Here is a 25,040-nt window from a genome sequence, read left to right as displayed (position 1 = left end):
CAGTGCTTTCGGTTTGGTACGCATATGTATCGAACAATACAAAATTATTTATTTATTTTATTAACTTTTCTTCTGACGATGCTGTCTGTGTTGAGCGCTCAGTGGATCTGCGTTCGACTACTCCGCCTAGGCTGCACTGTCGAGTGCAGATCCACTGAGCGCAGCGCAAGCTAGCAAGACAGAAGCTAAGCTCGTTGCAACATAGCAACTGCCTCAACGCTACCCGAAATTGAACCTCCCCCACCCTCATTCAGATCTGGTGTTTGCAACTATCTTGGTTTTCATGTGAAGCATGATCCTGATGGTAAGCGCGTCATGGACAAAACTAAAACAGTATGTCGGATGTGCCAGTGTGTTAGTGCAGTTAGCTTGTTAACCTGTTAAAAAGAGACGTTTCTCTGTAATAAACTCTCTTTTCCAAAGATGAGTGATTTCTCGATCAGATAGTTTTATTATTGTTTTGTTGTTTTAGCAAAATTAAATTTAAAACTGTACTAAAATATATTATATTAAAATATATATTATAATTTTAATAAATGACAAATTAAAAAGGAATGAACATTTTTTGTATCGAAAAAATATCGAACCGTGACACCAAAGTATCGAACCAAACCAAACCGTGAATTTTGTGTATCGTTGCACCCCTAATATATTTAAAATTTGATTCATGTCAGTATTATCAAATTCTGCTGCATACTTTCTTGTATCAACATTTCGAAGTATGGTGTGAGCATCACCTAAAAGGTAACGGTTTAGGATGTCAATCCCAACCAGTGGTACAATTACCCAAAAGAAGACTACTCAGAATGATCTGAAATGACAAATTATTTAAATAACTGGTAGTCCTATAGACGTGAGCATAAAAGTAAGCATAAAGTAATAGTAAATGATTAAAGTAGACAACTATTGGTCAAAAGGTGAAAAAAATACAGTAGCAATAATTTGCTAAAATTACTGCTAATATGCTAAATTGCTAACAAAACTGATTTCAAAATTAGAGACTATTTTTTAATTCAAATTGTCAGCTAAGCATTGGGATAAAAAGATGAAAAATGACCTGCTGAAGTTCAAACAGACCATTAGAAATGGTGAAGAAAAAGTAATTTAAGAGATTTTGAAACTGGCCTTTTTGCTGGTGGCAGGCAAGCTGGTTTGAGTGTTTCAGAAACTGCTGCTGTATGGAGATTTTCCTACACAGTCATATCTGGGATTTACAGAAAATAATCCAGCATAGAGAAGATACCCAGGGAGGCAGAGGAGAGCAGCCAGTCTGCTTTGAGTGGATACGAAGACAGCAGTAACACAAATAACCACTCGCTACAACCGAGGTATGCAGAAAAGCATCTCCAAGAGCACAGTACTTTAAACCTTGAAACAGATGGGCTACAGCAGCAGATGACCACAATGGATGTCATCATTTCCTTTTATTTATTTATTTTTTTTGCCTGTCCCGTTTGGCTTATTTGCAATCAGAATTATTGTCTAAAGGCGAAGAAAGATGCCCAACGGATTTACTTTACCAAATGGACAATCCCAGCCTTGCCGTAATGGTCTATTTGATTCGCCTTTTATTGTTTATTTTATTTTATTTTCACTTGCTAAATACGGGACAGACTTGACTGGGGAAAAGAAAAGGGAGAAAGAAAGAGGGAAAGAAAAACAGTGAGGAAGATGGACAAGGGCAAAAAACAAAAACCAACAAAATAAGCAGACAAAAAATACATATCAATCACCTGGATCACCTGTTGAGAAAGAAAAAAGAGAAAACAAGCAGAAGGAAAAAAAAAAAAAGAAAAAAAAAAAAGAGCAACATAATAAACAACATCACGATGATATATGGGAATATACAGTAACAGTAAATACTAAATATTAAACATTATTGTGCAGCACGTAAGATCGACAGCGCAGTGTGCTTTGAGGTAGGAGCCAAAAAAGGGTGTAGTTTGTGTGTGTGAGCACCCGTGTGTACACATGAGCATGAGCGCGCTTGTATTTAAAAGGTTCCTTCATGTAATGATCTGCTAGAGGGTGTGGGGGGGCCACAGCCCCGTCCTCCAGGGCATGAAGCAGGTACGGAGGAGATCAAGACTCCAGACATCCAGAGGCCCTCAGAACACAAGAGACCAAGGAAGACCAGAGGGGCAGCCGCACCACTATCCCAGAAAGAGCTGAGGAGAGCCCCAGATGAGGGCTCACTCAGCAGCCGCGGAGCAGAAGCCAGGGGGGGTTGCAGTGACGTGCCTGTGAGCTCCGCCGGCAGCCAGCTGTGCCTGAGTGACCGAGCCCCAGGCCGAGAGGTTGAGGGCACCCCACCCCCAAAGTGGCCCGAGCGAGCCCCAGGCCCCGACAAGCAGCCACCAAGGAGTGAGCCGGTGTATACCCGGACGCCCACCCCCGGACACAAAGAACCACCAATGCACCGATGTCTGAGGGCGTCTGCCACTGGCAGGGGAAGTGGTGGGGGGAGATAGGCCTCCATACCTTGGAGGACCTGAGATGTCCCCAGAGAGGTGGCGTCTGGTACCCAACCTGACATATAGACGCAGACATACAGGCACACACAGACACAAACATCCATTCCCACCCTCATGCTCTCATATGCAATTACTCAACACTCACCCAACGTGGGGGGGATGCCTTCCCTGCACCCTGGTGACACATCTTTACCCCAAGGCCCTGCATGTGTGGGTGATTGTGGTGGAGCGGGAAGAGGGAAACAGCTGGAGATGGGGAAGGAATGAAGGGAGGGGCAAGTGACCCCTCCCTGGTGCCAGCTCCCCCGCTGACCCCAGTAGGCACCCCCATACTCTGCAACCCGCCAGGGAAAGGGGGCCCAATTCAGCAGCGCCGTCCGGCCCCACAGAGCCCGGGACAGCCCACCCGACCCCCACCACAGAGAAAACTGCACCCACCCCATCATCCACTCATCTTCCAGACTACACAAGACAATAGACGCCCAGGCTGAGATCTTCCTCCACCTCTCCTATAACTCCCCCTCCTGCAGAGTGAGTTCCTGAAGAGAGGAGACCTCCTGCAAGATTTAACAGCCTCCCCCACCAGTTGAAGAGCCCCCCAGGTGGCTCGATGCACTGGCGGCACCCTGCGCCAGGGCTGGGCCCCCATACACCCACCCGCCCACAACCCCGGCAACACACCAACCAGGACCCAAGCCCCCAAGGCCCAGCCAGGGCTCCAGCCCAGAGACGGAGCAGCCCCAGAACCAGGGTCCTAAAAACAGGACTCAGATGGGCTCGTGAAAAGTGGACAAAAGATTGGAAAACCACTGAATGAATCAGATTGAGAACGGCAGCAGTGGCTCTCAATCAGTGGAGTGGGCCACAAGACAAGGAGAAAATACATAAGGTAAAACTAAGCTAAATGCACGTGACATTTTAGGGAACAGTTTGCCGATTCTATGGTGCTGACCTTTATCCGTCTTAAATTCAGCTAGGATCCTTTTTTTTTTTTTTTTTTAAATTGGTAACAATCAATAAAAACTGTGGGATGCCAGGCATCGACTTTTCTTCGGCATTTTCTGAAACCCAAGAAAAAGTTTGAGAGCCACGTTCGTTCACGCTCTCCTCTTTCTGAACAAATTCTGTCTCGAAGTGCTTCTGATGTCAAATGCACATAAATAGCAGATCAAAACTTAAAAACCAGTTTGACTTACAAAACATTAGAGCGTCTAGATTCCCGCGACGCCTTCCTTTTGGTCTTCGTCAAAGCTTCTTTGAGCTGCATTTTCAAACAACACATAGCTTCCACTGTGGATTTTTGTGCTGGGCTGAAGTGTGCGACAGCTTTAAAAAAAAAAAGAAAACCCCTGGAACCAGAGTGCTATCTAAATGAGGCATTAGATGTGAGAGTGACACAACCATGTTGAAGGGATGTAAGCAGCCCGAGAGGAACATCGCTTCTAGCAACTCGTGTTGCATTAGTGATGATTTTCCAGGAGGCGCTCACAAAGACTCTTCAGAACACTCTCCCGAGTCCCATCACAACCCGGAAGAGGCCCAAAACAGCAGGCCACGTGCACACGGGTGAGTGACACAACTTCACACGTTCTGCTGATAACCAACCCCTAGCCCTAACTATACCTAACCCCCTACTAGTATAAGAAAAAAAAATATATGTGGGTCATTCTGGTTCTAAAAATGGCTGCCTGTCCCTGTGGCCTGCCAGAGCATGAAATAGACTTTACATCAGGTTAGAATGAGTAACGGCGACGAACAAAGTTTTTTTGGTCATTGCTCATTTTTCATCCTCTCTTTGTTGCTGTAATCAAACATATGGTAGTTCTCTCACTCCCCCCCCCTCCTTCTCTTTCAGTTTATGACCTGAATAAGATATCAGCAGTTTGCCAGGTTTGGAATATGACAGGCGCGGCTAAAGTCATGTAGAGATTTAGATAATGCGACTGCTGAACACTATACAATACTTTCCACCTCTGCCTTTCAAACTCCCCCCGTGCTGATAAGCGGGCATTCGGGGGTGGATTTCAAAATGCTTTGGATTTGCAAAGAGCCTGGTGATATTGCAAAGGTAGTCACATGACAGCACATTTATTTCCTACCCATTTGTGACGCTACCCATCCCGCTCAATGACTGGCAGGTGAATTACAACAATATCTAGTCTCCCTTTTGGATAGTGGCTGCAAAGCTTCAAAACAGAGTGCGCACGCACACACGCACACACACAAAGAGAAGCTGCTCTTTCCTCTGCTTTCACTTTGACAACTTGGGCTGCAGTTTTTGGAAGCAAGCTTACTCACAGCAAATTGGATAATGCAGTGAGGGTTTTATTTATTTGCTGTAGTTGGAGGACAAGAAGTTTGCTTTTTCTGCAAAACCATATTGTTTCAATTTCCCCCCTCCGACACGACCACCTTCCTCCTCTCCATGTCCAGTGTCTAGAATCCCTGGTGGCTGCACGCTGAAATAGCCTCATGTTTATTTAAACTTAGAGGGGCAGCAGTTGAGCGCCTGGTGCCCCATTCATTTTTCTGTGGTGTTTTCTTATAGCCAGCCAACCCCGGAGCCATTCATCAGCTGGACTAAGTGTAGCTACAGCACGGAGGGCTAAACAGCACTTCACCACAATGAGTGTGACATCAGCTCTCCACACAAACCAGCGGGTGTGTCAAAGAGAAGCACAATTACAGAGGAGAAGGAGAAGGGAAGAGGTGGAAAAATGACGTGAAGAAATAAAGAAAGAGAGAGAGAGGAAGAGGAAGAGTGGCAAAGAGTGTCAGTCATGTAGCTTCTAATTTTGGTTATGGCTCGAGCACTACTTTGTTCCACCACAGGCTTTTATGCTACAAGCATGAGCAGGCTCAAGATAGACAGAGAGACTCAGAAGAGCTATTGAATTAGCAAAAACCACACTCACACAGTCACACACACACTAAAAATATACTACACATAAATACAATGAGGAGGAGAGACTTATGATAAAAATAAAAAACTAAAAACTCCAAGTGATGATGAGTATATTTGAAAATTCTGTGTCATGTATTTAAACAAGTACAGCCCTCCTCCATGAATGGCTTATTTTGAGCAATCTAACGTCCTTATAAACGTTTCACAAAAGAATTCGTAGCTATAGTAAACTATTTCAAAAACAATCTATTCAAACGTAGATAAAAGACGAGGATTTGCATCCGCAGTTGAGTGGAGAGCACAACAAAAGGAAAGATCAAAACCAAGAAGGAGGAATGAGAAAAAAGGAAAGGGAATTGGCAAACACCGATATCCAGCTGTGCCACAGTGAATCAAATTTATAAAAAAAAAAAAAAAGGCAATATGAGCCACAGCCAAATCACCTGCAAGATAAATAGATGGGAATTAATGAAAGGAAAATTAAGGCAGAATCAAAGAGAGGCCACGCAGAGCATAAGTGTGTATATATCTATATATAGATCTTCATTTATTTTAATATTTAAACCCACTAAAAGTTGTAAATACAACTTTTGAATGAAAGGCACAGGAAAAATCAGACAATGCTGATATAATACTCAAAAGAAAAAATATATTACAGTACAAAAAGAGGACAGTTAGTTACGCATGAACAAATCCTTCCAAGTTGACCATCCTCCAGACTCGGGGAAACAGAAATACAGCTGACACAACAAAAGAGAAGGGGGTTCAGAAACAAAAATCCATTAGCCAAACTTGTCTTTATTGCTTTTCCAAACTGGCAAAAGGTCACATCAGCTCTCCAGGTCTCAGAGAAGGCCAAAAAATAAACAAACAAAAACAAACAAAAACTGCTGTGCTTTCTCCTTTCCCCACAGGTGGAGTGGCTCACTTTTGATTATTCGCCTGTCTGTTGACTGTGCTACACAACACTCCACTGGGCATCTGATTCACAACATCAAAACAGTTGACATATAAAACATATGGAGCCAGAGACGGGTTTATTTGATTTTTTTTTTGTTTTTGTTTTTTAAAGAAAGATCTCTCACAATGCATTACCAGCTGATCCTACGCTCATTACGCTTTAATTTGTTGGCCCACCAAGTGTAAAATCAACCCAACCTCTAAGTGGTGCCGAGTGTTTAAATATTCAGCAGACATTTCTGGGATTCAAAAAGTGCAGGTCAGAAGCCATTTCTGGAGCAAAGAAGTAATTTGGTTATCTTCATTGCTTTTTGTACCGTTGGCTAGATGGAGCTTACTGAAGTCAACATTAGTGGGAGCATAGCACAGAAGAATTCATTTATAATTACAGATATTTAAAAAAAAAAAAAAAAAAAAAAAACAGAATCTGAAAGAAAAGGCCACTACTATTCACTTTTATCAACTTTGGAAAAAAAAGATTTATCCTATCAAGATGCTAACAAAGCAGAGGGGGTTTTGTGACATTTAATATGGCTAATTTATGCCTTAGATCTGCCTAGAGTTTTGGTTCTTAGGAGAGGAGAATCAGTATGCAGGCCTGACAGCTCACATAAGATGTGTGTACACATTAAAGTTTTTCTGGACAGCTCTGGTGGGGAACCAAAAATATAACTCTGTACTGCTTAGAATTCCTAATTTTACAACTAGCCTCTTTGGTATAGGCAAATCTGCATCAAGAGACCCACCAATGTCCAATTTGTATCTTCTTTTTCCTAAAAACAGCTGTCTCAAGCTCACTGGCCCCATTAAAAGGGAAAGATTTGGGGGGGGGGGGGGGGTGGACAGTCCAGGATGATTGCATCAATTCTATAACTTTGAGATCAGGTGATTGTTTGGAATAGCAGGGAATTATACTTCTACAGACATCAAGGGTTTTCCTTTCGTCCTGCATGAAAATGAAAACTCCAAACTTTCTGTTTATCCTCTAAACTTGATGCAGCCTGGACTTTTCTGTTGCCAGACGGCAGATTCATGCTACTTCCACCTTCTCTGCAGCAATGCTACAGAGGGGGGCAAAGCCATGGCACAGCAAAAAAAGGAAGGAAAAAAATAAAAGAAAAACTTAAACTTGGATTCAGTTTTGAAAAGAACAGCAAATTTAAACAAGAGAAATTAGTGTTACGATCAAACACAACAGTTCGGATGGACTGAGGAATGGCAGGAGGATCGACGTGGTCGGGGCTATGTCATGTTGCCGCGGCCACTTGGACGCTCTGGTTTGTGTAAGCCTGTGTCCAGTGAAGGATGCGTTTACCAGAGCCCTTTCTCATCTTCCCATCCCCCAGAGATGGCAGCCCACCCTGGGTGGGGAGAATTTACCTCAATTCCCTCTCCATCCTGGTTCTAACCAGAATTTTATAGCGCCACATTCCTCTTTTACACAGGAGCAAAGTAAGGTAAAAGCTACAGCTTTGAGAAATCAGCTTTGAAGTTTGATTCTTACCCTTCCTGATGCAAGAGCTAACACCTTCCAGCTCCAAAGCATAAAGGAGAACAAATGACATCATGAACAAGAACCAGGATCTCAAGAGTCCAGAGCCAAAAATACAGAATTCAGTCTCTCATTGCGTCAGGCTAACGCCGACTCCATTCATTACCTGGCCATGGCAAAGGAGGAAGCGGCAGCTAGCTGTGTGAGGTATTCGCGCAGGTCCTTTGCTGCCTGAAAGCGGCCGTAACGTTTTTTGGGTTTGGTGCACTCGTCCAACAGAGCCTTGAGTTGTCCATCTTTGGCTATGTGGGCAGGCGGGTCGTGGAGGAGACCTCCAGTGGTGCCCCGCCATGTAGCATACCGTGACAGCAGGTTTTGACATATGGCATAGTAGTTGTGGTCCACAGTGACCCTGGAACAAAGAGAGTCCTTGGAGAAAGACAGACAGGCCTCCCGGTCGCACTCCTCAAACCGGCTCTCGTACCACACGTCGTAGTTTTCCGGCTTGTCTGCAAGAGAACAGATACACAGGTAAATGAATCCGCTGCTATGAAAACGTAATAACAGCATTTAGTTAAAACAGATTTTAAAAAAGCATCTAGTGGATCATAAGCTTTGTTTTTCCCCAGGTGAATGTAATGAAGTGAGGCTGGGTTATGTGGGCCTTGCAAACCTTTAAGAAACTCCTGGAGCTATAAAATCAAGAGCATTTTTAATCTTTTAGCATTTACACCTTTATTGAGAGTGATACACAAACATGAAACCTGGGGGGGTTGTTGGGTAAGTCACGCAAAAATGGTTCAATCTTTGCATTCGGGGTATTCTGCTAAAGAGCTCCCTCAGATCTAGGCAGGCAGTTTTAGATGAATTCTTTCCTGGTGTAGTAAGAGCATTTCTCTTTCAGCAAACTGTTTTTTCGAAACTAAAGAGAAAAACTAAACTTGAAACTTTGGTAATTACAGTCAACTGTTCCACCGCATCTGACCGTGAAGAATATTTATTTTTTTTAAGTTTGTGCAAATTATTACCCATGAAATCAGCCTCAGCAGAAGCTGACAAGACCAAGGTGCCACTTTTGACACCCCACAGGCCCTAATGCGAAATACTATTTTCAAAGCCCAGAGGCAAACAACTCATCTACAGTTTCATTTGACAGAAATGAACCACTTTCCAGATTTATTGAGCAAATAAAATTCTTTCTCCAGCTCATTTCACATTGCTTTTTTTCCCCCTTTAGAAGATTGTGCTGGGAAAGAAGGGGGCCAAGAAAATAACCTGGAATGACGAGAGAGCTATTGGTTTGTGCATTAAAAGCCAGATCAATAGCATGGTGGGGAGGGGGTGGGGTTTGGACCCAGAGGATGCAAACACATAATCAGTCTATCAGTGATGTAATGCACTTCTCCTCTGGCTCATCAGTACAACTCAATCAAACATCCAACTCTGCCCTGTTAGCAAGGGGCCTCCATGGCCCCCCAAAGAGGAGGGGCACATCAACCTCAATCAGTGTGGGTGATGAAGATGGATATGCCTGCGTATGCATATACCGCAAGCAGGCGCATACATATAAAGACGTACACGCCAAAGCAGCAAGGTGAGGTGAAAGCAATTAATGTTTTGGAGCTGGCCATGCATCACACCTCAGCACTGATTGACAGATGGCATCAGGAGAATGTCCTGTTCTTTTACCCACACACACACACCTAAAAAGAAGAAGAGAGCAATAGGTTTGTTCTCAAAGACAAAGATGAGCACAGCAAAGAAAGAAGAAGAAAAAATAATAAAGTACTTTGAGACTCAACTAAAGGCTAAAAAGAACTACGAGGTCTATTTACTTGCACCTCAATGCCTTCAATTCTCTCCTGCAAGCTCGAGTGTAACAAAGCTAGAAGATTTCCAACACAAACTAAATAATTTCCAATTCAAATGAGTGGAGAGCAGCACATGAGGTAGGCTGCCTAGCCTCACTTGTCTCCTGCATATCTGGTACCTTCCATGTTAAGGAGCTCAGGCTTGACTTGTATACATTCTCCTCACACCTCTGGCTTCACTGGGCTGCACTGAGAGGGGACATTGGGCCTGAAATGCTTGTTAGCGCGGCCTTACTAGTGGCATTCAAGAGTACGAGCCGGCTTTAACAATGTATGCCTGTGTTAGAGTGCATTATTGAATGTAAGAGAATGAGAACGGCGGTGTGTGTGTGCTGCTGCATGTGTGTGTGTGTTTGTGTTAGCCAGCGGGCGTCAGGGAGAAAGAGAGAGCGAGTGAAGTGTGCGTTACATTATACAGCATGTGTTTCCAAAAGCCACTAGGGGTGAAAACATCCTCAAATGCTATAAACTCAATGATGGGGAATGGCTCCTTTCGCACCACTGGACTGTGCAAACACAGCGCACAGCACAACTTCAACATAGCATGCGTTTTATCTCGCCGAAACCCATCACATCAATATGGATGCCCCTAATGAGAGGGTGGAACAGCACACGGCTTTCTGCGTGTTTGATTTGCAAATCAATTGGTCTTAGTTTAGACTGATGAGATTCGCATCACACTCCTTAGCTCGCTTTCAATCTCAGGCTCTAATTGTAGGGATTGAATTCTGTTTGTCGGGCCTTGGGAAGTTACCGTGGCTATTTCCTAGCGCTGTCCAACACATGGCACTGACCTCGTAATACTCATTATCGCTGTCGTCCCTCTTCGTCCTGCTGCGCCCCGGCACTTGGCACGCACACAAAGAGATTCAGGCGCGCAAACATGCAAGAAGAAAATAAACTTGGGGCTTAAACTCTGAATAGCCAGGGTAAGCAGCTTGAGATGTCAACCTCTAAATGTGTCGGCCAGACCAAGGGAGTCTCAACCTGGATTGTGCTTTAGGGCTTGCAAAAAGGACTACTTGTGACAGGGCGGAAAATTGCAGGTTTTGGCACCAAGGCAAATATACACACTTTAGTGTGGTGCATTGACATATCGTATTATCGCGCACCAAATGAGGGAAAAACTCAAGGGGCAAAAACTCCAGGGCATGTTGGAGTACCTTCCCATGTTGTACATCAATTTGCAGTTTTCTGGTGTCAGATCTTGTAATTTGGCAAAATGGCACTTTATCTCAGGATAAATTCATCACAATACTTTCGCCTACAGCTAAAAAAGTGCATACACACACACACACACACACACACACACACACACACACACACACAAGCTCATATCTGTCACAGGGCATAATGGTGGAATCTCAACACCCAGCGACACAACAGTTTATCACTTTAATAGGATTTCTGCAGGAAGGGACAAATCTAAGAGCCTTACTAGGTGGCCTTGCCTCTCTCTGTAGTGGCCCCTAGAAGGGGGACAGAATTGTAGGAAACCGCAGCACTGAGCGTGTGATGTATAACTATCTCTGTCCTTGTTATGAGGTTTATTCTGAGAGGCAAAAAAAAAAACAAAAAAAAACTAGGGCAGCGGAGATGGCTCGTTATCCGAACGATCTTAGCTTTGATGGGGACGTGCGCGTTAGAGGCAGAAGGGGTGCTGGAGGAGTGTATATTCTTAGAAGAGAGGAGGCTTCGAGCATGCGTGTCCCTTGAGGCCTTTCCTCAAACCTTCATCACTTCCTCATAAGCTACAGTTTGCGGGTATAGTTCTGACATCAAATGCGGTGTTTTCTAGAAAATACAAACTGTGGACAGCGTTTAAAAATGTAAATGTAAATGTAAATAACACCCTGTAAACACCCTGTAAAGATGAGCAGCAGTTCTTTATGAAGTGGTTGTATTTAAAGGCGTCAATGCATACATGTTCACGAACAATGACTTATTGTCATGGAAACTGTAGGGACAGACTGTGAGGCATTACTCACAGACTTATGGATGTACATGTCTGTGTACACATACACACAAAGTGAATGTGTGGAAATTTATTGGCAGTGCCACTCACTCTGCTTGATGAGCCTTTTGTCGGCCACAAGAACGTTCTCGCCGTCGACAATGATGACCTTTCCGTCACGTGGGCCGACCGCAAAGTTGTCAAAGCTGACATCGAGCAGGTAGAGGGCGAACTCAAAGTCATTGTTGGTAAGCTGCTCGGCAATGTCCATCAGCTGGCGTGCCAAGTCTACCCTCTTCTCCCACGGCGCATTGTAGAAGCTCCACAGATCCTCACCTACGTAGTTGACAGCTACCACGCGCCCACATGCTCCCAGGTACTTGGCGAACGGCCACCCTTCATCTGACGGAAAGCTCTGGGAAGGAGAAACAGATGAGCGTGGAAGACAGTTTATTTTAAAAAAAAGAAAAAAAAAAACAGATAAAAGAAGTCAGGCTGTGTAATGTAGTTGGCTGACAGAAAAAAAGAACCCAAAAACAAAACAATAACAGTGGCTCTGAACAGCAAAGGTTAACACATGAATTGGAAGAACCTTCAAATATTCAGAAAATATTTGTTTAACTTGCACACGAATCGGCTTCTTTAACACGGACAGATGAAACAAAAATCCCAAAAAGCAAACACAAAGATTCTGTGTGCAGCCTGAGGTGATGTTTTATACACAATTCTAAGCACAATAGCTGAAAATCTGCCAAGGATCACGTGGGTATAACGGATTAAATTTAATAAAAGCAAAAGCCAGTTTGTGTTAAAGCCCTACAGCTATGAGTTGATGTACGCCGCTATATTCAGTGGTTCCAGAGAACTGATAGGAGAGGATTTGTGGTAACAGCAGTTAGCAGGAAAGCCTTATGTGTTGTGATGCAGCTGTGGGGTGATTTAAACTGCTGTGTGATGTCGACTAACTGAGTTAATGCAGCTTGGGCATGCTGACAAGAAATCGCTGTGTATTATAGGTTAAACTGATTAATAATAAGGTAATACCACCAGATGAAGGCGGTACTAGCGCACTAGAGCCTAATCTCTCTTGGATTTATTTGCCTCTGCTGGGGTCAGATATGCATGTGTGACCTATCATCTGCAATTGCCTAATCAAGTGGTCACATTGGTACAGGCAAACACATACACAACTGTGGACAGTTGTACAAACGTACGTGAAACTTAAATGAGATAGGCATGAAGCGGCTGTATCTGGCAAATGTTGCAGGCTGCTGGGGGACTCGAATCTCTAAGTCTCATTACCGCTTCGATCTCCCTCCATGAGCTCTCGTGTCTCACACTTTCCCTGCATCCATTTCTTTTCTCTGGGGCCCATTTCTTTGTCGCAGGCTGCCACAATGGTCAGACAAATTAATAGAAAATAATAGAATGAAAGCCTGTTTTTCTTTTGTTTCGTTTTTTTTCCCCCGCAGACACATGGGTATTGCTGCAAGCGGTACGCCCTCCACCCTATAAACCTGCTGCCATAGGACTCCATCTTTTATAATAAACACCCGTCCATATGCTAGCCTAATGATTGCCTGCATTTCCTAAGTAACAAATCTCTCCTGGGTTGCAGTTTTTGGCAGGCAGCCGCCACATGGACACAGACTGAGAATTGGGAGCACTTGTCTTTCACAGCAGCCTCGGTCGCCCTCCCTTTCTGAAACCCAATCGCACCTGCGATAAGGCAGGGAACACATCGTGACACTGCAGGTAAGGTGTGAACTACTATCAGTGTTGCATCTCACTTTACACTCGAGGTAATTCAATACTTTACCAGCTTTCAATTTCTGTCATGAGGGTAAGAGGTTAAATATGCATGGCTGCCCCAACTCTTTAAACTTTAATGAAATACAAATTATTTAAAGACATACATTTTAACCCCCTCCATCCTCCTCCTCCCGCACACCACGCAGCTGCTATCTCAAAGACAGCAGCTGGACTCCTGCCACATGGAGACTGTGGCACTGGGAGGATGCAAGTGATCTGGAACCCAAAAGGCATTCAGGTGATGACTATGGTGCGATTTGCAGCTTTGCTTGTGTGCCACTGACTATTTTTGGGGTGTTTTATTTTGAACACTCTGCAAACTATGCTGTGCATGATGCAATGAAGTCAAGGCAATTCTAAGCCCAACAAAGTCAAGTAAAGCAGCGATGACTCAATGTGACGAATCCAGGCAGCAGCAAACTTTTTCCAGCCTATCAGTCTGTTAAGTGGCGTAAATCTATACCTTAGGTGTATCTCTTGTTCCCATCAGTTTTAAGAAAGAGCCACAAGCTTGACTGAAGGACAATGATAAGTTGCATGCGGTGTAGGTCGAACCCATTTCCCTGAGGTGACCCGATCAATCGTGGGCCAGACAACAGTCTGTCCATGAAGCACTACTTGCTTCTTGCTGCCTTGTCTGTCTGTGCTCATCATCACTAGACTTGGCAGTGACTCACCCAAACTTCTCCAAAAGCCTGTGCTTCAATAACCTTTGTCTAGACTTTTAGATACAGCAAACTCAACAAGAAGAGAAATTAAAGGAAGTCCATCACATGCTCAGAAATGAATGATAATGGTGGGCTGACTGCACTCCCAAATACTGGCTGGAGGGGAGACAATCCCAGGCTACTGAGATGCCATTAGCCACTGGGCTAAGAGAATTAGGATTAGAGATTTAATAGGCTAAATATCTAAAATGGCTTTCTAATTTCTGAGGGTGGTATATAAAGATTAAGTTGAAGCTTGATCAGTTAGGGGGTATATCCTTCTTAGGCTCGCCTCCCTTTGACCCAAATTCAAGCCTTTATGTTGCTGCAAACCTAAGCGGCTCTCTGTCACAATGACAAAACTTGCCCTGTCCAACATTATGACTAAAACCTCCTTTGCCAAGCATCAACCTCTTCTCTCACGCCTGCAGGGTGGATGGTGAGATGTGGGGTTGCGGGGCCAGCCTGAGAGCCAGAGAGCGGAGAAAAGAAGAGAATACGATGGAGACAGCAAACAGAAGAGACAAACAGAGTGTCTTTCACTTCTACGCTCCAGTAGACAGGAGGAATAAACCAGCAAAGACCTGCCTGCTAAACACATCTCTCTCTTTGTTGTCAGGTTACAGCCCTGAATAGGAGGAAAAAGTAGAGCGACAGCAGATGGGGGGGATGGCTGATGGGAGGGAGGAGAAGGATGAATGCCCTACGGCTACTTTCATATACTGTCAACGGCTGTTATTAGAACGCCTTCATGTCTGTCTGGTCCTCGTTCGTGGTTCTTAACATAGATGTTGCTCGTTCGCGGTGCTAGAAGGCTCGCTGCGCTGCGTCAATTACCTCGGTGCCATTTTTATGAGCTTCCTGTATTTAAATTTTATACACAATAAGTCTGAAAGTGAGAACTACCGAACAGCGTGGGCAGGCACACGAGAGTGGGCACCTGAGCTTTGGATTCAAACTCGCCTATTGCAAGGCTTGATAAATACTCTACGTGTCCCACCAATCATTCTCCCTTAGCGCTCTTTAAACGGTTACTCTGCAGAAGTCATTAACGTCCGCAATGAGGCGTTGAGTGGGGAGGGGGGGATAAATTGGAAAGCCCAGCCTAATATTACATCCACTGCACTATCTCTGAGCAGACCTGGGAGGTACTCTGGTGTGTGTGTGTGTGTGTGGGGTTACTGCAAAGGTAGTGAATTTTACCAGTCGTCACCCAATCATGTTATGCTATTTAAAAATGCTGAGGGTGCAAAACTGCCAATGACACATCCCAGCAACTTTTACTGCTTTTTAAAGTCTTATCACTTCTTGTTCCCTTCACTGGATAAGAACCTTTTATTTCCTGCTTAGCAAAACCTTGAACTTGTAAAACATGGAGCCCAATGCTTTCCCACCCCCCCTTCCTCCCCTGCAAAATTTTTTGCCATGTCACAGAAATAATGAGCTGGGCTCGGGAGACAATGAAAGCAAGGGTGGAAAACAGACTCTTCTCATTAAAGACGACCTCATAGTGACTTCTAGGCCCAAGTCTGACTAATCTAATCTTTAAGGTTGTGCCAATTCGCCACCGTAGCAGTGACTGGGGGGGGGGGGGGGTTGTTGTGCTTTCCACCCCCTCCCTTGTAATACAGACACACTGGCGTTCTCTCAGGGGTAGATTGGATTGGGCTGAAATGTAACAGGGCCACAGACAAATGGGCAGCCTCTAGAGAAGAGGATGAAACGAATGGAGCGAGAGGCACAGGAACACACACCTGCGTCCTGACATCTGCTGACAAAGGCATGCCCTTCTACAGGGCCACTTGGGGAGGGCGTGGGCGTGCGTGTGAGAGAAAGCGTTCAAAAAGAGGCTCCTTGTTTGGGTGTGCGTGTGAGTGTGTCTACGTGAAACGCCATCCGAGTGCATGTGAATGAGAATATGCAACGTGACCAGGGCTGATAACAACCTCTATTCAAGGGCCGAGTAAACATGAGTGGCTCCCAAGATATTGCCTTGGCTGGCTCGCAGAGAACACTGGACCATCACACACGCGTGCGCGCGCACACACACACACACACACACACACACACACACACACTGGACGCAGAGTTGAGTTTAAAAGGAAGCAGTTGCCTTCATCTTTGCAACCACAGCTACTTTCTGCGTAAAGGAAATTAGTAGTTGCAACCAAAGTGTGCAGCTTGTTAAAGCCCTAAGCCGGGCGTGGCGTAAATTCTCGACATTTTCTGTCTTTAACAAAACCTCGCCTCTTTGGAACAAACAAGCCAGGACAAGACTCGTAAAGAGTCCTGGGATCAAACTGTAAAGTTGATGACACGTGGCGGATAGACACAATCAGTCAGATAAAACGAAAGAGACAGAAAAAAATAACTTTGAACCTCAGTATAACAAAATGAACATTATTCAGTCTGTTTATCAGGGGGGATTAGTGTTAAGAAGGAGCCACATCTGTTTTGCAAGGCTTGAAAGGCAGGAGCTGCCAAGCTGGACCTGGGGAAAAAAGAAAGAAAAAAAAAAACCTATTGCTTTTCTGTGCAGCTCTCCTGTTGACCTTGTGTGTCTGGAGGATGTTTGGCGAACCCCGTCTGGCATTTTGCTGGCCATTTATGTTTAAAATCCAGTCAGTTAGTCTGCAGTAAGAGCTCAGACACCACAGGGGAACCAGCCTCATCCTAGCACACATGGTGCAACTTCTTTTCCGTGTCGCACGTCTCCCGCTGCTGCATTTCCTGCTAACCTAGTTTCCCCTCCCTCTCTCCCTTTGTTCCGCCCCTAAACCTGCGATACAGGGCAATGATCCCACATGTTCCAGACATCGGATCCAGGAAATGCCGAGTCACGGCACCACACTGAGGAGTGCATACATGTCTGCTGGTTGAGACAAGCCAACTGTGTAGATCTCTGAATTTAGAATAAGCCTGACCTCTTTCTTTATCCAGGCGTATGGCTCAAAGGCTGCAAAGTTACAGCGCGTACCACTGGCAGCAGTCTTGGGGAACATCCACATCCACTGGTGTACAACTCCACCATTCAGAACCCTTATAAAAGAGGCTTTGGAAAACATGCTGATCTGGCTGTTCCTTGGACAGATGGCCAAAAAGTGATACCTTTGTGAAGGATAACAAAGACAACTAATCTCTGATTGGGTTTAATGCATCACACAAGTCTTTGTTTCCCCACTCATAAGACTATACTTGCTGTGACCACCCAAGTATAGTTGGAATTTGGTTTTTTTAGTTTTTTTATTCTGTCTGAAAAAATGTGATAGGTTTTTCTAGTGCCCTCACTGTTATTTTGCTACTGTCGAGCAGTCCTTGATCTCAATCACTTGTCTCTTGTCTTATTCTGCAGTCAAACAGACTAACCACACTTTCTTGAACTGAGGCCGGTGACTGAGTTAAGGTAAGGGGTTGGGAGTGCGACATGTAGAGCTAGTGCCACTAGCTCTACATGTCGCCAGCTGCAATCAAAAGTGGTGGATTTGAAATCATGGGAGGGCCACTGTCTTGATACCACCAGAAATACCATGCAGTTCTGCAGGAAACACTGAAAACTAGGCCAATATATTACAGGTAGGGTTTGGTAATTTCCTTCTTTATGTTTGAGTACTCCTTTCCCATGGCTTCATCTGACAATGGACGATGTTCATATTACTGGTTTAATATCTTATTATACATGCTATGACAGCCTTTATTTTTCATTTAAAAGTCAATTAATGTCCATCTAGACAAGCGTGTGAACAGCCTTATGAATATCAGAAATCTTTGCATGTATAAAAACTGAAAGGACTGCTTGTGCCAAGTGGGAGATCAAAAAAGACACTCGGCTCATATGAGAAAACAAAACCAAGACATCGAAAGACTATGCACATGATTCAGTGAGGTACTTCAAGTCTTGATAGAAATGGGTTAGCTGGCTCTTTGAGTTCTGCAGGTCTTTGCTCTGCAGAGAGAATGAGAGCAGGATGAGGAATGAGTGCACAGGACGGCACAGCTTGGGGTTGCTAGTACACACTCCGCCGCTTACTGATAGCTGAAACCCTTTGCCGACCTGAACCTGAGCCACTGCACATGGAGTCACCCCATAAATCCCCTCCGCTGGAAGATGAGGAATGTATTAAGTCACACAGTTTGGCCTCAGACCTGAAGGCTGTGGGTTTGAGGCCTACATCAAGGGTTGTATATTTCAGAGCAGGCGCCAATTATCTCAGGGGCAACCATGTAAGCATACTGAGCAGGGAGACTGCTGTCACTGCCCCTGTACTCTAACCTCTCTACAGACCAAAGGATGCATGAAGAGAATTCCCCTCTACAAAGAGCAAATACACATATATATACATATTTATTCATTTATTCGACATGCTAGAGAAAGAGTCAAACATTAAAAGAGGGGCCTGTGAACATTTCCCTTTACATACAGTGAGCAGTTAAAATGCAGAGAGTTTTAGAACTAGCAGGGGTGGAAATGCCAAAACTGTACAGATGCTACAGATATCCCTAACCTCTTATAATTTCTCTGACAGGAACCAAGTGCCTTTTGCTTTAATGCAGTGGGCAGTTTTATTACTGCAAGCAAACTGATGTGCTGAAAGGCATATTCTTGCTAACATTAGGGCCCAGGCTCTCCAGGGGACAGAGGATAGTAAAGAGCTGCTTGTTACGGATCAATATTGGCCATCTTAAGGGGTCCAGGGAGAGCTGTGAATGACTGTCTCCTGCACTGCAGAACTGTATCTTCAGGAGCAGGGCATAAGATAGGCTGGGGTGCACACTGTAACAGTAGGAAGCTTTGATGGGGGTGTTGAGGGACAAATCTAAAAAAGAAGCTAGTGGGTGGGATGGGGGTTAGCCACAGGCATTTACCTAACCAAACACAGCTGTCAGGCGTGTGTGTGACTGTGTGTACTTGTGTGTGTGTGCACGCGTGTTTGGAGAGAGGAAGAAAGAGAGAAAGGATTATGGTAACACAAGCAGTCTGGCTCATTCAAACAGAGGAAAACACCACAAGGCTCTGGCTTGTACAACACACACACACACCCGCGTGCACGCACACACACAGTCACACAAACCCTCGGTTCCTCTCCTCCTTCTCTTCTCGCCTTTCCACCAGGGCCTCCATCCAGCGAGGGCAGCCAAAAAGAGGGGAGTCGAGCCCAGATAACTCCCCGTCTTATCCTAACAGGATTCAGTCTGTACACAAAGGCCTATAAGAATAATGAAAGGGGGTTTGGGAGCAGTTGAAGGAGGGTTAAGCGGCGTACACAACCTCCTCTCTTATGTGCTAAGAGCGTCACAATCCCCAAGACCCAAAAACAAAGGTACTAATCACAGACTACCAACTTAAATACTATTTACTGGCCGACCTCAGCCACTGAGCCAGCCTTTGAGACAGAAGGCTCTCACTTAAGCTGCGATAGCGTGCAGCGTGTGACTAAATGAAAAGAAATAAATAAAACTAAAAACAAAACAGGTTTTGATCCTCTTTGTGAAGAGGCACGATGACCCAGAAAACCAGACCATAAGGGTTTTCCTGCACGGAAATTATAAAGGCTTAAATTCTGTCGATACTTTGCCAGAGCAAGCATATGCTGCAAAAAGGACATTTTTTTCCCCTGCATAAACTGAATTTTTTTTACAATCCACATAAATCTTAAAAAAAAAAAACAGTTTTTCTACTTGTTTTTTTCTTGATATTTGCACGAAACATCACAACAACCTGTCTATAAACTTCAATATTGTCTCCAAAAAAAATTCCTCATTTCATTTCTTTTCAACAGCAAATTGTAAAAATAATTGCTTCTGTGCAACAAATAAGGTTACATGGGAAAATTATGTGCATATTAGTCAAAAAAATAAAAAAATCTCCCCAACAAGACTCTTGGAGCATGTTTTAAAACCACACCACCGTTTTAAATTTACAGTTATAGTCATTTAAACTGAGGGATTTAAATTTATGTTACCAACACAAAAATAAATCGAGGTTGTGCAGCTGAGGTACCACATTTGCCCCACGTTGTGCCAGGAAAAACCCCAAACACAAACTGTTTATTCTGGCTTAGCTTCCTGAAGTGACGGAACATTGTAATGGATTATGCAGAGCTTCATTAATCAGCAGCATACCAAAGATGCATCCCCCCCTCCATTTTTTAGAGATTCAAACAAGCTACTGGTGTGTTTGCTCAGAGCTGTGAATGTTTCCTTCCATATTTGCATTAAAATGTTGCTGTCAAAACTGTTAGGAAGAACAGGAGATAAGGTCATCCATGTAATCTCTCCCCCTGATTTAGCATCAGTGTCAGAGTTCTTGGGGAAAAAAAAAATACAGTGTTACGTGAAAGGAGCGTGTCTCCTTGTCAGGTGGGGCCAGAGCGTCGAACGAGTCGGTGGATCTGCGAAAGGTGGGGAGAGACTGTAATAGAAAAAGAGGCAGAGAGAGCTGAGAGGTGGGGTGTCTGGGAGTGCACAGATTTGAGTTTAGAGGAGATGAGAGCGCCACTGACTGAGTTAACCCCACAGGCCTGTCACATCCTATTCTCAGCTCCACTGAGCAAGACAGGGCTGAGGACCAAAAAGGGTGCGAGTACAGTCACATGCTTCTGGCAAACTCGCTAAGCTTAATGATTTGGAAGCGAGGACTAGGCTAAATTGTACTAATTTAAGGTTGGGCCAGATGTACTCCATCAAACACAACCATCACCTGATGAATCGGTGAGTCATCTAGCCGCAGGAGAGACGGCAAGGATGGCAAGTAAGATTCGAGCCATGGAAATGAGAAAATGAATTACTCGCTTCTCATGCAAACCGAGTTATTGTTGAATAAGAGGTAAAAATTAAACAGCATCATGTAATTCCGCCGCTTGGCAAAGAGACAACCCCTTGAACAAGCAGATTTATCAAAGTAAAAGAGAAACCTTTCCAGGGTAACTTAAACTGCACCGCTAAGAGGAAATGAGGGGAAAACGGATGAAACTGGATAAGACGACTCTCATTGCACAAGGATTTTTCCTTGTTTGGCTGTCGTCATTTTTGTCTTCCAAAAATATTTATTCCCCAAAGCCAAATTGTCTTCCACGTGACAGAAAAGTGGGGGTGGTGTGTGTGCGTGCAGCACACAAGTGTGCACTCATAGACACAGAGAACACAGAAAACACATTGTTGGCCAGACCCAAAACAACACAGCAGATTGTTTCCCACTGACAAAGAAGGTCTGGTTTCTCATAGTGAATCAGGGCCGATTTACTGCCTGTGGCTTCAAAAGACTGGAAACAGAAGCCTTTCTAAGAGAGAGTGCAGCTCGCTGAGCAGACAGCAGAAATGTTATTCGCATTATTCAACTGTATAAAGCCATAGGAGAGAGAAAGGGAAAAAAAAAAGATCCCTATACAACAACACTGCTAGCTGATGACAAAAGGAAATTATTTACGCTAAATATAGCAAAGTTGAATTATAAAATGAGTGAGAGTTTCCTTTATTCAACCTACTGGAGAGGTGTTTAACTACAACCAGGCAAAATAAAGCGTCACTCATGACCTGACAGTGATAAATAGTTGAAAAAAGGCCCGGGTTAGATTAAATAACGAGTCATAAAACTCGGCCCACATTCCTCTATATCTTCTGTTAAAGCCTGTCCCCACACAGCAGCTCAAACCTCTAGCAAAAAATAAAGGGAAAAAAAAAAAAAATAGGTAGACCAAGGTGTTGTAGTACAGCACATCTTCTGTTCAATCTCTATAGACGCTATTAATTCTTTATGGTCTGCTGCTGCCCAACCTTGTGCATAGGGCCCTTTCAGTCTCACAGCAAATTTTCTCATCTTTTGAGGTTAGTGATGCTGACGAACAGTCAAAGTACTCAGGATCTGCGAGTCTCTGAGAGGTCTCGCACATTTCTTTGTGCGTTATCTATCCCGGCAGTCTGCGCGCGCCATCGGCTATCCTGCGGCCTTGCGCGAGCAGAGACCCAACGGTTCCTTCTTTTACCCACAGGTCACAAGTTCAGGCTGAGATCAACAATTCATGAGTCCTTGTAAACATGTAAAGTCTCCACGGAGCGGGAAGTGGAAGGAGTTGTGGACAATGTGAGTGCATGATGTGTTTGTGCGTGATGTCTTAAACTATGTGTCCAAGATAAGACTAAGGCCGTGGTGGTGGTGGTGGTGGTGGGAGGGGTGATTCCCTATGCCTCTGAACTGAAATATAACTGAAGTGATGGAATTGTCTGCACACGTGTGATGAAAAAGTAGGGGAGGAAGCCATAGAAAGAAAAAATAAAAAAATAAAAAGGGATGTTGTGAGAATAGGGGAGAAAGGAAGCGAGGGGGAGGGTTGAGTGACCGCACAAAGCTAATCAGATTTTATAGATTGACCAGACTAAAAAGCTGATCCCGCCTTTTGTCCTCTGAAATGCCTGGAGGTGTCCAGTAACACATGTGGGGGACAGTGAGGCGCGGGGGGGGGGGGCTAGTGGTGGAGGTCAAAACAAGTTATTGAATGTCTACACGGGCCAAGACCATTGTTGTTCTGTCCCCTCGTGAGACCCTCAATGCCAAACAGAAATTGAAATTGATTGGCCGCCTGTTAATCAGCGGGTGAAAAGGATGCGGATGCAGAGGAATACGCCTGCTTTGACATCAGGATGACTGAATAAAGGTGGGTCAGGATTTTTCTCCTGACCTCGTGTCAAAGCTAGACGTTAAACTTTTTTTTTTTTTTTTTTTAAAGCATCCTTTTCATTTCAGCAAGATGAACCGTTTGTTTGGTTAGAATGCGTCAAAATCAAGAATGTTCTAATCTTCCCTGTACCGGACAACGAAGCGTCCTGTTGCATTTTCATCAAAACTAAACAGTACATATCCCAAAATCTTCTTTTAAAAAAAAATTCATAGATAAAGTAAAACAATTTCTTAAAACTGTTTTTTCCTATAGCAACACTGAAATTCACACAGAAAAACAAGTTAAAAAATATTTCGCAGGACGAATTAAGGATCAAGAATACTGGCACTGATACAGTTTAGCAGCCCTGCAGAGACTGCTCCGTTCCAGTCACACACAAATGATGACAATCCAGTGGACATAGACTTATATTAAAATTAAAAGCAACTTGGACCATTTACAGATGCATCCTTGAATAATTTAAAACTGCCCTACATATGGTGTTAAATATGCAGCACTGCCGCCAGCCAAAAATCGCCTTTTTCCCCTCTCAGAGCCCACAGCTCTTAAACCCTTCTCCATTCTAAGCAGAAGAATATTCTTGCTCCAAATAGCCGGCATGCAGCCTTGAAGTAGCCCTGAGTTTAGGGAAGACTTGATAGCCTGTCTCAGATCTAGGCAAGAGGAAGGAAAGGGATTCCCGCCCTGTAATTTAGTGGGGGCTTTGTGGGCCAACACACTGTTGCACTGATATTCTGAATCTCCGGGAGTAATCCAGGAGCCGCGTTTTATCATCTGCTCTGAAACCAGCTGCCGCCACGGATCATCTGACAAAGACCTCTTTGTCAGATGATCCGTGCATCTTTATCCAGATGCAACATTTTCCTCGAAGAGTGTATTTGCCGAGCATGATTTAAAACCAAAACAAAAAACAACAACCCTATCAGCTCTAAGACTGCTTTATACCCTGTAAACACGCAGATTTTAAGAAGTTCAAATGTAGACACAGTACCTGCAATACGAGTGGTTCCGGGTTAAATGCCAGCGTCATGAGCAGCTGCATTCTTTCCGTGTCCTTGAGGTTCTTTAGCAGGAAGCTGCCAGAGTCCTTGGTTTCGGCGTACCTGCGGACCACACGGTCCAGCAGTCTCTGAGAGGGGCAGTGCACCAAGTCTGACCAGCCCTCTACCACATCTGGAGTAAGCAGTCGAACATCGCCGTTGATCCGGGCAAATTCAGTCTTGTACATTGCCTGGATGAGGTCACATCGCGGCCTGCCTGTGGCCCTCTTGCAGATTTTCTGGTCTATCTCGGCCAACTCCTGGTTGGAGCCGAGCCGTTTAAGCACCACGCGACGAGTGCCCTCCCTGGGCTCTCCGTACTGCGCGAAGTAAACATTCTTGACATTGAAAACGTCTAGAAACCGCAGGCGACCCCAGGTCTCAAAGGAAACCTGGCCGTTCATGAACTTGCGGCACCAGCTGGTCCCAAAGCAGGCGGGACACTTGTTGAGATTGATGAATCGTCTGTCCGTGAGCTCATTCTTCTGGAAGGACGCGAACAGGTTGTGGGTGTTCATCAACAAGATGACAAACAATCCCACCACCAACAGGAGCTTTAGACAGCGGTACAGGCGGCCAAGTTTGAGAGGCAGGAAGCGCAGCATGATGTGGATGGGTCAGGAGTGGGGTGTTGAGGGACAGGGGAAGAGGAGGAGGAGGAGAGGTATTGAGATGATCGTCAGGGAGCTAACCTCAATGCCTCTCCGTCATGGTGCAAAGGGGAACCTTCTAAAGCGGCAGACAGGGGCGAGGTTGGCACAGCTGCACTGTGCCAGACTTTGGCAGTGGCCAGTGCGTCATGTTCTCTCTGCAGTTTGTATGTAAACTTGGGCGAGCAGTTCTGAAATCAAACAGACAAAGAGACGGAAAAAAATCATTACATGAGGGAAAATATAAAAGCTACACCTTATAATACCAAAAATCCAGTGCCTTGCCTTAAGTAACAGTGGAAAAAGGTTGATTTAATTTCCTTCTCACCCTAAATGCTTACATGTGATCCCACCTTGTAAAACAAAATGCAGCTTCTCTGGAATATGAAATAGTCGCACAAATTTGAATTGCTTGGGTCATTTGAGAGATTTCATTACTTTTTGAGCAGAAATGAGATGGCCCACAGCCAATGCAATAAACCTGCCTGTGCCTGTTTGAGTGC

At 44.5% G+C, this 25,040-nt stretch overlaps 1 protein-coding gene across 4 annotated transcripts in view; it reads right to left on the bottom strand.

Moving 5' to 3' along the window:
• Positions 1-5,985: 5,985 nt before the first annotated feature.
• The window catches only part of dipk2ab (divergent protein kinase domain 2Ab), a 34,928-nt gene continuing 15,873 nt past the window's right edge, over positions 5,986-25,040 (bottom strand). For all 4 annotated transcript variants that reach the window (XM_085362895.1, XM_085362896.1, XM_085362894.1 and 1 more), the window contains 3 exons: positions 23,839-24,728; positions 11,768-12,071; positions 5,986-8,340 (listed from right to left, as the gene is read on the bottom strand). In XM_085362895.1, coding sequence (XP_085219021.1) covers positions 7,994-8,340; positions 11,768-12,071; positions 23,839-24,492 — 1,305 coding nt within the window. In that variant the 5' untranslated portion in view covers positions 24,493-24,728 and the 3' untranslated portion in view covers positions 5,986-7,993. The remainder of the gene's footprint in view (positions 8,341-11,767; positions 12,072-23,838; positions 24,729-25,040) is intronic.

This window comes from Diplotaxodon limnothrissa, linkage group LG9 (assembly GCF_057381915.1).
Source record: "Diplotaxodon limnothrissa isolate DT_005_m linkage group LG9, D_limnothrissa_male_GT1.1, whole genome shotgun sequence".
Taxonomy (NCBI): Eukaryota; Metazoa; Chordata; class Actinopteri; order Cichliformes; family Cichlidae; genus Diplotaxodon; species Diplotaxodon limnothrissa.
The sequence above is the reverse complement of the archived record's forward strand: the minus strand, read 5'-3'. Positions and strand labels throughout refer to the sequence as shown.